This window comes from Chrysemys picta, chromosome 13, assembly GCF_011386835.1.
Source record: "Chrysemys picta bellii isolate R12L10 chromosome 13, ASM1138683v2, whole genome shotgun sequence".
NCBI classification, from domain to species: domain Eukaryota; kingdom Metazoa; phylum Chordata; order Testudines; family Emydidae; genus Chrysemys; species Chrysemys picta.
In genome coordinates, this window is record NC_088803.1 from 21,471,602 (window position 1) to 21,483,891 (window position 12,290).

Genomic DNA, 12,290 nt, shown 5'->3' on the forward strand with positions numbered 1-12,290 from the left:
GATGTGGAGTGTTTAGCTACAAGAATCAGCATTAATAAGTCATCAGAGGTATAGCTACAGAGTGACTACTTAAATTGAACGCTCTGGAGCAGGGACCTTCTCTCTGTTCTGCATTTGTACAGTGCCTATTAGAACAGGGTCTTGGTCTATGACTGGTGCTCCTGAGGTATGTCTACACAGGCTATGGCAGCAAGACCCAGAGCCCGGGTCAACAGACTGAGGCTCACAGGGCTCATGCTACCATGCTACAAATAACAGTACACATGTTCCACCTAGGGCTGGAGCTCTGAAGCCCGCCCCCCTTCTGTACACTTCAGAGCCCAAACTCCAGTTCAGGCCGCAACATCTATTTTTAGTGCAGTAGCGCAAGACCAAGACTGTCGACCTGAGCTTGGAGGCTCACTTCCATGGGTTGTGTAGAGATACCTCTAGGGGACATAGCAAGACAAATAATTGTTGCAACTGTAAGTGCAACCCCCTTTACGATTTTCTGCCCATCCAGATGTTGTGCTGTGGCAGGAATTGTGGGCTTCTGACTAGAGCACAAGGCCAGGACTCAGGACACCTGGATCCTGTTCCTGATGCCGCCACTGACCTGCAGTGTGGACCTTGGGCAAGTCACTTGCCCTTTCCCTTCATCTCTGTTTCCCCTCCCACCCCTTCTCGGTCTTAATTTAAGTCAATATGTCAATTTTAAAAAATCAAACCCTTATTTAAAAATGAAATATTTTGCTTCAATTTGACCTTTGGAAATATTTTTAATCTCCAACTTAATTAAATATATACTTTTAATTTTCCAACAGAAAATTGAGATATTTTGTCATAATTGACATTTTCTGGTGGAAAACTTTGATTTTAACTAAGCCACATTTTTTGATATTACAATGTTTTGTGTGGGGAAAAAAGTAGTTACCTCTTCACAGCTACTCTATCAGTCTTCTGCTAGGTCCCCATGGAAGGACTGGACTCAGGGTCTTTCCTTCTATAGTCTCCAGGGTGATAGTCACATGATCCTTTGTCAGCTAACCCAAATTACATCATGTGCCCTGTCCGGAGCCTGCAACTCCCCGCAATCTCTGGTCTTAAAGGGCTACATCCCTGTAGCATAATTCTGGCTGAACTTGCAACACAAGATTCTCTGTTTCACCCTGGTAGGCCTTGCGGTTAAAATATTCAAAAGCGACAAAGGTGATTCAGCATCTGAAAATGCAGCTAGATGTCTCGAGGGATTTACAGGAACACCTAGGCAGATTATTCACCTAATTCCTATGGATTTCAGTGGGGTGCCAAGCTACCTTTAAACATCTGGCCTTCAGACACTTGTGAACATTTTCCCCAGTGTCTCAGACGTCTCTGCAAGGCACACTTTCTCCCTCATATGCTTGACATGGCACAGCTTGCTTCCCCCTGTTACAGGAGTGTTCTGTTATGTTATACACTAGCCAGACCCTTCACTGATTTACATCATGATAGCTCTCCTGAATGGCACCAGATGCGCCTCTGGTTCCACCAGTTCTCTTTTCACTTATATCAATTAGAAGATAGAGCCATCAATGGCTATTAGCCAAGATGGTCAAGGACACATCCCCATGCTCTGGATGTCCCTAAGTCTCTGACTGCCAGAAGCTGGGATTTGACTATGGCAGATGGATCACTCAATAATTGCCCTGTTCTTTTCACTCCTTCAGAAGAATCTGGCATTGGTCACTGTCAGAAGACCGGATGCTGGGCTAGAGGGACCATTGGTCTAACCCAGTATGGCCATTCTTATGGTCTTAGTGTAAAACAAGAGTTATTCCTTGAAGTTCAATCTATTAGTTTACCAAAGAGGTGGCTTGAACATGGTTTATAATGGTCAGCTCTGTAAAGGATTTAGGTGCCTAAAGATCATAGAATCATAGAATCATAGAATATCAGGGTTGGAAGGGACCTCAGGAGGTCATCTAGTCCAACCCCCTGCTCAAAGCAGGACCAATTCCCAACTAAATCATCCCAGCCAGGGCCTTGTCAAGCTGGGCCTTAAAAACCTCCAAGGAAGGAGACTCCACCACCTCCCTAGGTAACGCATTCCAGTGCTTCACCACCCTCCTAGTGAAATAGTGTTTCCTAATATCCAACCTAGACCTCCCCCACTGCAACTTGAGACCATTGCTCCTTGTTCTGTCATCTGCCACCACTGAGAACAGCCGAGCTCCATCCTCTTTGGAACCCACTCTCAAGTAGTTGAAAGCAGCTATCAAATCTCCCCTCACTCTACTCTTCTGGAGACTAAACAATCCCAGTTCCCTCAGCCTCTCCTCATAAGTCATGTGCTCCAGACCCCTAATCATTTTTGTTGCCCTCCGCTGGACTCTTTCCAATATTTCCACATCCTTCTTGTAGTGTGGGGCCCAAAACTGGACACAGTACTCCAGATGAGGCCTCACCAATGTCGAATAAAGGGGAACGATCACGTCCCTTGATCTGCTGGCAATGCCCCTACTTATACAGCCCAAAATGCCATTAGCCTTCTTGGCAACAAGAGCACACTGTTGACTCATATCCAGCTTCTCGTCCACTGTGACCCCTAGGTCCTTTTCTGAAGAACTGCTACCTAGCCATTTGGTCCCTAGTCTGTAGCAGTGCATAGGATTCTTCCGTCCTAAGTGCAGGACTCCGCAGTTGTCCTTGTTGAACCTCATCAGGTTTCTTTTGGCCCAATCCTCCAATTTGTCTAGGTCCTTCTGTATCCGATCCCTACCCTCCAGCGTATCTACCACGCCTCCCAGTTTAGTGTCATCTGCAAACTTGCTGAGAGTGCAGTCCACACCATCCTCCAGATCATTAATAAAGATATTAAACAAAACCGGCCCCAGGACCAACCCTTGGGGCACTCCGCTTGAAACCGGCTGCCAACTAGACATGGAGCCATTGATCACTACCCATTGAGCCCGACGATCTAGCCAGCTTTCTATCCACCTTACAGTCCATTCATCCAGCCCATACTTCTTTAACTTGGCGGCAAGAATACTGTGGGAGACCGTATCAAAAGCTTTGCTAAAGTCAAGGAATAACACATCCACTGCTTTCCCCTCATCCACAGAGCCAGTTATCTCCTCATAGAAGGCAATTAGTTAGTCAGGCACGACTTGCCCTTGGTGAATCCATGCTGACTGTTCCTGATCACTTTCCTCTCCTCTAAGTGTTTCATAATTGATTCCTTGAGGACCTGCTCCATGATTTTTCCAGGGACTGAGGTGAGGCTGGCTGGCCTGTAGTTCCCCGGATCCTCCTTCTTCCCTTTTTTAAAGATGGGCACTACATTAGCCTTTTTCCAGTCATCCGGGACCTTCCTCGATCGCCATGAGTTTTCAAAGATAATGGCCAATGGCTCCGCAATCACATCCGCCAACTCCTTTAGCACCCTCGGATGCAGCGCATCCGGCCCCATGGATTTGTGCTCATCCAGTTTTTCTAAATAGTCCCGAACCACTTCTTTCTCCACGGAGGGCTGGTCACCTCCTCCCCATACTGTGCTGCCCAGTCCAGCAGTCTGGGAGCTGACCTTGTTTGTGAAGACAGAGGCAAAAAAATCTTTGAGTACATTAGCTTTTTCCACATCCTCGGTCACTAGGTTGCCTCCCTCATTCAGTAAGGGGCCCACACTTTCCTTGACTTTCTTCTTGTTGCTAACATACCTGAAGAAACCCTTCTTGTTACTCTTAACATCTCTTGATAGCTGCAACTCCAAGTGCGATTTGGCCTTCCTGATTTCACTCTTGCATGCCTGAGCGATATTTTTATACTCCTCCCTGGTCATTTGTCCAATCTTCCACTTTTTGTAAGCTTCTTTTTTGCGTTTAAGGTCAGCAAGGATTTCACTGTTAAGCCAAGCTGGTCGCCTGCCATATTTACTATTCTTTCTACACGTCGGGATGGTTTGTTCCTGCAACCACAATAAAGATTCTTTAAAATACAGCCAGCTCTCCTGGACCCCTTTGCCCTTCATGTTATTCTCCCAGGGGATCTTGCCCATCTGTTCCCGGAGGGAGTCAAAGTCTGCTTTTCTGAAGTCCAGGGTCCGTATTCTGCTGCTCTCCTTTCTTCCTTGTGTCAGGATGCAGCTAGATATAGTGTAGATTTTAAAAAAACACCTGACTGCCATTGAGTCAAATGGGAGTTAGGATCCTAACTTGCCTCGGCACTTTTGAGAATGTCAATAGGTGCCCATCTTCATTTTTAGATTTGTCAAATACCTTTGACAATCTAGTGCTACGTACCTGTCAAAGGAAAATATTTCTAATAGTAGAGGTGTCCTTAATCTAGTGAACAAAAGCAGTATGAGACCCAATTCAGCCTGGAAATAAGAAGCACATTTTGCACCATGCAGGTAACTAACCACTGGAACAACTTATAATGGGTGTGGCAAGATCTCCATCGCTTGAAGTCTTTAAATGAAGATTGGATGTCTCTTCTAAAAGAGATGCTGTTGCTCAAACTGAAGTTAGGGGCTTGTAGGAATCATGGGGGGAAATTCCCTGACTGTGGTGATACAGGAGGTCAGATCATAATAGTACATTCTGGCTTTAATATCTATGAATTGCTGAATTCAGTGGGTCTGATTGTCTCCTCGCTCACCCCTATGTAAATCAGGAGCAACTCCACTACAGTCAATGAGGCTGATTCCCCTCTCACTCATTCCAATAAAAAGAACAGGAGTACTTGTGGCACCTTAGAGACTAACAAATTTATTAGAGCATAAGCTTTCGTGGACTACAGCCCACTTCTTCGGATGCATGTAATTGGTCCCATTTCTGTGCTTCAGTTTCCCCAGCTGTGAAATCGGAATCCTGCCTTCCTTGGTAAAATGCTTTGAGATCTACTGATTTAAAGCCCAGTGTAAGAGCTAAGTATTATTGCTATTCTTTGGCTGTCCCACTGTGCTCTGTTATTCAGCCCACTCTGTTTGGGACAAGATATAAGAATAATGGATGGAGGTTTGACATGAAGCAAGAGCATGAAGACGTTGCTCAGAATTTAGTGCAGGGGAACTCTATGTAGGAAAATGTGTGAGTTCACAACACCCATACAGACATGTGGGAATTACAGCCAGCTTCTCTGAGGCCTGGCCCTTGAGTTATTTATTTAATGACCTCACAAGCAATCCACCCCAAAGCTCAGGAGAAAGTCTGTGAATTTCTCTGTAGATCATGTCCCAAGGCTGCCTCTGAGCAGATGAAATCAGCCTTCCTGAGTCGAACACTGTTATTTTGCCTGAATAGAGCATACAGGAAAACCTAAGCATATAAGATATAGATAGTTCGGTTTTCAATTACAATGTGATGTGCCTACAATCTATTAAGATATTGGATGTTTGACTCCAATAGGGCAGGCTGAGTGCTTGAACCTTTTGACAAGTTTCAAAAGAAGTGTGTGTTAGAGAAGCAGATTGACTGGTTTTGGTTTTCTGACGGTGCTAAAAGATCACTTTCTTCACTTATGATGTGATATCAAATGTTTGTTTGTTTCTTTTCCAATTCAGGATACATCCATAGGTTTGCTACAAACACAGTGAGTATATTTTGAAAATTCTTCAAGTACCTTCCCAGAATACTTAGCATTTACACCAGTTTAATTGAAATGAAAATGTGTTGTTTTTATTATTATTACTAGCATTCAAGTTAATATTTGTTCCTTAAACGGAACAAATTTTTCAGCCTGATTTTCTTTTCATTGTTTGTGCTGGGGTGGGAGAGGAGGGTTTAGGTTAGAATTTTCATTGGATTCTAAAGGAGTTTGGTGCATAAATTCCATTGAAATTCAGTGGTGTGAGGTGCCTAATTCCCTCAAGCTTCTTTGAGAATGCCAGCCCATGTTTCTGCATGTGTCCCCACACTCCAGTATAAAAACAGATTAGACAATTTCACAAGTGCTTATAGTCACTTTCTGATCAGTTTCACCATCTTGTTGTCTTGCAGAATAATGTCGGGTTTGCAAATAATGCAGTCTTTACACTTTCCAAAATAAAACCATCTTCCCCACTGTTTACTCTGAATCAGATCTGATCATTTTAGAGAGAGAAAAAAATTGCCGAAAAGAGAAGAAGTAGTTCTGCAGTCAGTACAGCTCAGAAAGGAGGACATGGATTCCCTTCCATCTTCTGTATCATCAACATAATTATTTACTAAGTTTACATCAGTTATATTCGTGAAAATATCCTGAAGACAGTGAAGTTTGCAGAAGGGTCATTAAACTGAAGAAAATGGGGTCAAACTTTATATTAGGGTACCATTTATAAATGCTTTATAAATCGGCTTCGCAGGATTAGATTTTTATTGCTAAATGTGAATAAACGTCAATTTTACCTTACACACACAAATCGATAAAATATTTCCGTTGATAATCATCTAAATTTATAGGTAGGCAAAGTAAAGAAAATGCTGCCTGAGAACTTATTAGAGTTTGATTAAGACTATTTACTTTGTGTATTTTGACATGTGATGTTGACAGTTTGTGTTTTAAGGGTCATAAAGCTTTAAATATGTGAAACTCAACATTTACAGGCATTAAATAATTATTGTCTGACCCACCCATTGTCTGTACCCCTTCTCATAATTTGGCACAAGTGTGAAAATTTAAATAGCTAAAATTAGGAAAAAATGCTTAAAAATAAACATTGATATTATGTGCTGAAATTATTTAAAAAATTCTGTCCAGCCTTCCTATAAATGATTAATAGATTATATATATGTTATACCACATATACCGTTAATTAAATACTTGTTTAGTCTACCACATGGTCATCTGCCCTCACGTTGCCCATTGTGAATACATTTTCTGGGTGAGGGATTTATGAAAGAGGACGTGTGGCAAGCTTCATGGTCCACAGAGAAAGTGACAAACAATTATCTTGTCTCAGACCACACTCAATGTCAACCAGGGTTTGATTTACCACAAAGACAATGGAGCCTTCTGAAGCGATTTCATACCAGACATGGAATTGGTATTGCAGCGGAATTTCAGTAGCGTTTTAGAGACAGTGCATTATGTCATTGTAGGCAGCCACAAACCATGACTCATATTGTTGAGGACTGCAAAATGACTCAATTTCCTGGAGGTCTTCATGCCTTGAACATTGTTGATAAGAACGCTCTGGCTTGGCTTGACCGGATTGCATAGACCAAATAATAGTAGTAGTAGTAGTAGTAATAATAATAATAATAACAATAATAATAGTATGTTAGAGACATGAGCATTATATGTCCCAGATGGTTATAAGCACATCAATATAAAGTTTTACAAATGGCTGTAAATCAGATTTATAAGCAACATATTTTGACCAGAGAACTCAGTACAAATTGCCTTAAGCATTTATGAAAACATCAATTACTAATCCTTCATGAACTATTTATTAATATAAACTATGACTGAAGTTAGAGGTGAATGGAGTCTGTCAATCTGTGGTACCATCACAGTTACCATTGGTCAAAGGAGGCATAAGTCAAATATGAGGGTATCATGAACAGCAACAGCAGATTGTCCTTTTCGGTGTTAGGGTTGGGGACCAAGTTGCACACTAGCGGCAGGCCCCTTTAAGATGTCTCAAAGCAGACATCCCAAAACAGAGGCACCCCAAATCAGTAGTCTTTTTTGAAAATATATGAAATATAGGACTCCTGGTTGTGGTTTCAGGCTCTGGGTGAGGAGTGTGTTCTAATAGCTCAGACGAAGGAACAGGGAATCAGGGTTCTGTTTCCAGGTCTGGGAGTGGAATGGGTGCCCATCTCTGCTTAATGCTCTGAGCCGACAATATGCTGAGGGCTCTGGGCTCCCATTGAGAGCTTTGAGCAGGGGGTTGGACTAGATGACCTCCTGAGGTCTCTTCCAACCCTAATCTTCTATGATTTTATACATGTGCACTACACCATACAAGTTCTGTTCAGCATCCAGATATATATGTGACTGCTCACTTCATTGTCTATCAACAATGATATGGCTCTAACAATATCACCTATTATTTCTTTGTCTTCCCTTTACAGTTTCATGTATTTTGGCAGGTACAAAACCTGGCCCCAATGGTGAAGGGAAAACCAATGTGAAGGAATTTATTCTGCTTGGGTTCCCTGGCTCTCGGTATTTGCAGATCTCACTCTTCATGATATTCTTGTTAATATACCTCCTGACATTCACAGGAAACACCACCATCATATCCTTAGTGTGGACCCACCGTTGCCTCCACACCCCTATGTACTACTTCCTCTGCAATCTCTCCTTCCTGGAGATCTGGGTCACCACAGCCTACATTCCCAAAATTCTTGCCAATCTCATGTCACAAAGCAAAACTATCTCCTTCCCCAGTTGCCTCCTGCAGATGTACTTTGTTTTCTCCCTAGGCTGCACTGAATTTCTACTCCTGGCAGTCATGGCCTATGATCGCTATTTGGCCATATGCCACCCATTGCGCTATCACTCCATCATGAACAGCACCTTGTCCACTCAGTTGGCCCTTGGCTCATGGGTAGGTGGTTTCCTGACTCTTTCTGTGCCGATGTTTCTGATCGCCAGGTTGTCCTTCTGTGGCCCTACAGTCATCAACCATTTCTTCTGTGACATAGATTCTTGGATAGCGCTCTCCTGCATAGACACACACCTGGTTGAAATGGTGTATATTGCTCTTTCCTTTATTGTCGTTCTGGAGTCCTGTGCAGTCACCCTTGGCTCCTACATTCACATTAGCTCCACCATTGTGAGAATCCCATCTGCCCAAGGCCGGGAAAAGGCCTTTTCCACTTGCTCTGCCCATCTCACCATTCTGGTTATGTTGTACAGCTGCTCCATCTTTCTGTACGTCAAGCCTTCTAAACAGAACTCACTGGACATGAACAAAATGGTCTCTGTCTTCAATACTATTGTGACACCATTGCTTAACGCTTTCATTTACACTCTAAGAAACAAAGATGTCAAAGAAGTCATGATAAAGTCTTTCAGTAGGACATGACATGATTGTTCAATGACCTGGATATCATTAATTTAGGCAGGCAGCAAGGGAAAAATCAAGTGAAACATCAAAACATACCACTATTAAATACATTTATCTGGTTATCCAAATAAACTAATAATAATAATAGTAATAATAATAATACAGAATTTGGCCCAGTGTTTGGAAACTATATTACATGGGCCTGCTTCTCATTCACAATAAAGCAACTCTGGACCCTTTTGGCAGTATAAATGGGCCTTAAAGTGGGTATAACACTAATTTTTCAAGCTCTTGAAGACCTCTTTACACTGCTGGAATGACGGAAAGGGGACGTGTAGTCGGGAGGTGGTCATCCCCCCCCCCCCCCCCCCAGGTCGAAGGGAGGCCACACCATCTCACTACGCCATTGGGAGCTAGGACTAGTATTTGGAGGGAATTAGCAATTAGGTGTTAGTATCCTGACTAGCCTAACGGGATTGAATTCTCTGATAGGCAATTAGCCTCTGCCCGTAGGCAGAAACAGGTTCTCACAGGGTCGCATATGCCCTCGCCCCAAGGTGGGGGCTGAACAGTCAAGAGTCTATAGCCCTTGGGCCCTTTAAGCAGGGATTGTGCAAACACCCTGGTCAATTGGCCCTGGCCTCTTGATACAGAGACAGAGCAAACCCAGTAGTCAATCAGCTCTGGCCTCTGGTTGCAGAGACAGCGCAAACCCAGTAGTCAATTAGTTCAGGGCCCTTATTGCAGAGCCTGAGCAAACTCCAGGTGTCAGATGTCCTAGCTCCAGCGAATGGCCCACGAACACAGGCCACTGGACCCGGCAAGGGGAGGCTGCCACCTCAGCAGTGGAGTGGCATGTGGGGTCTGGGCTTACCCTACTCCACTGGACCCCGACCCAGGGCCCTAACAGTGGTGAAGCAGTCCACCACTGGGTCAGCGGGGATCCCAACTGCAACACGCTGACCATACCTCAGGCAGAGCTGTAGCCAGACAAACGTTGGCTATCCCTGGGCCACCTCCTCTCCTCAGGGTGTACCTGGGTCAGCGGGTGTCCTCCAGCTCTTCTGGGTAGGTGGCCCATAGCAATCCCAGCGGGTCCATGTCAGAAGCAAGTTCCCTGGCGGGCAGGGCATCGCTGGGCTCAGCAGCAGGGTCAGCACCCAGGAGCGAGCAGGATCCATCTGCCTATCTCGGTGTCCCAGCACCAACTGAATGGGAGGCCCCGTCCTTTATACTTCCTGTCCTGGTTGCGTACTTCTGGTTGGAGGGGTGAAGCAGGCCTAGCTCTGCCCACTTAAGTACAAAGGGTGGTTTCTCCCCCTCTGGCTCGGAAGGAGGTCACACTGCCTCATTACAGGCTGTATTTACAATCATAGAATCACAGAATCATAGAATATCAGTGTTGGAAGGGACCTCAGGAGGTCATCTAGTCCAACCCCCTGCTCAAAGCAGGACCAATTCCCAACTAATCATCCCAGCCAGGGCTTTGTCAAGCCGGGCCTTAAAAACCTCCAAGGAAGGAGATTCCACCACCTCCCTGGGTAAAGCATTCCAGTGCTTCACCACCCTCCTAGTGAAATAGTGTTTCCTAATATCCAACCTAGACCTCCCCCACTGCAACTTGAGACCATTGCTCCTTGTTCTGTCATCTGCCACCACTGAGAACAGGTCATGTCCTCATTGTTTGTGTGTAAAGAAGTCTGATAGGAAGTATTTCTCCATTTTACCCAGATAGTTGCTTGTGACATTTAGCACTCTGACAGTTTTGGCTAATCTCCTCATGCATTGGCACCACTTTGCTTACATTCCAAAAAATGTTGATCAGACTGTCTGAAAACTTGAAGAAGACTTGGACATGTCTGCAAAGCTGTGACAATACTTTGTCACATTGATGTAATCCTGATGTAGTTTAACAAACTTTTACATGATCTGACCTCTCTCTCTCACTCTATTACATCCTTTTGTCAAGGGTCTATGGCCCAACTCCTTAAAGGTATTTAGGTGCTAAAATCAGATTGGCATTTTCAAATGAGCCTAAGGGAGTTAGGCATGAAACTTTCATTCTGATGGGATTTGTGAGCCCAGCTCTCTTCAGTGACTTTTAAAATTGCAACCTAAACAACAATAAAACATATTGGAGCTAGGTGTTGGTAAACCTCACATTTTCAATGATAGATATTCAAAGTAAGAAAAATGCTGCTTGACCACTTATTAGAGTCAAAATACAGTGGTTTAGACTTTTGAATTAGGTTTGTTACAAATGGACTACCGAATGAACAGTAAAAACATGTGCAATTTGTTGATTTAAGGATATTTAATGTGCATATTTTGATAGGAGAGGTTGAGATTCAATATGTTAAGCTTCATAAACCATTAAAGCAAAAATGTTCAATGTCTATTGTCATTAAATAATTGTTTGCTTCCCCATAATTTCGAAAATTTAAATCAATCTAAAAAAAAGAAATTCTTAAGAGAAAACATTGATATTGTCCATCAAATTCCACCAAGCCAATGCATATACATCAAATGTAAGTCAATGATGCTACTCATATGAGTAAGACAATTACAGTCTGGCCTAGTGACTCCAGAGATTTTTTTGCTTTGTCTTATATTTTTTTAAAACTGTAGATATCATGTTGCCTTACTTAGTTACACTGATGTAATTCCAGGGGAAATCCACTGCATGTAGTAGGTGGACACCAGAGTGAATGAGATCAGAAGATTTTCAGTCTTTTGGTTCTCATCACAGCACTGCCAACTACTTGCTGTGGGTTAAGATTCTGTGCCTCACCGCGATGGGATGGTGGCCCCACTCAGGTATAGAAAGAGTTAACCTAAGCAGCTAGCAGTAGAGATGAGTCCTTCGAGCAGCCCAGGGAGGCTGGGTGAGGTGCAACCAATCAGGCAGGAGTTGCAGGGACCAACCAATCCAGGACCAGCTAGCTCAGATAAGAGGAGCTGAAGGGCAGAGCAGGGTGAGTAGCTGCCTGGAGCTCATGAAGTGAACACTGGGCTCCCAGCAGGTGGAAGGCCACTAGCACTGCAGAGTTTGAAGGCCGTGAGGTAAGGGTGAAGTAGGCAAAGAGGCTACATGGAACAGGCCCAGGGAAAAGTAGTGAGCAGTTCCAAGGAGAGCAGCATGAGGCTGCCATTGACAGGGTCCCTGAGTCAAGACCCAGAGTAATGGGTGGGTCTGGGTCCCCCCACTGACTACTGGAGAAATGGCATGATTATTGGACTACAATACTAATCCCCGGAAGGGGGAAACACAGATGATGACATGGCCAGAAAGCCAAGCCAAGAAGAGGGTGCTGCAGCTCCTGAGGCTGTG

General features: G+C 43.9%; 1 protein-coding gene across 1 annotated transcript; it reads left to right on the forward strand.

Moving 5' to 3' along the window:
• Positions 1 to 8,401: 8,401 nt before the first annotated feature.
• LOC112060449 (olfactory receptor 287-like) lies at positions 8,402 to 8,977 on the forward strand. Its single transcript, XM_024110845.2, has one exon. It carries the CDS (start codon positions 8,402 to 8,404, stop codon positions 8,975 to 8,977), a length of 576 nt encoding a protein of 191 aa, XP_023966613.2.
• The last annotated feature ends 3,313 nt before the right edge of the window (positions 8,978 to 12,290 follow it).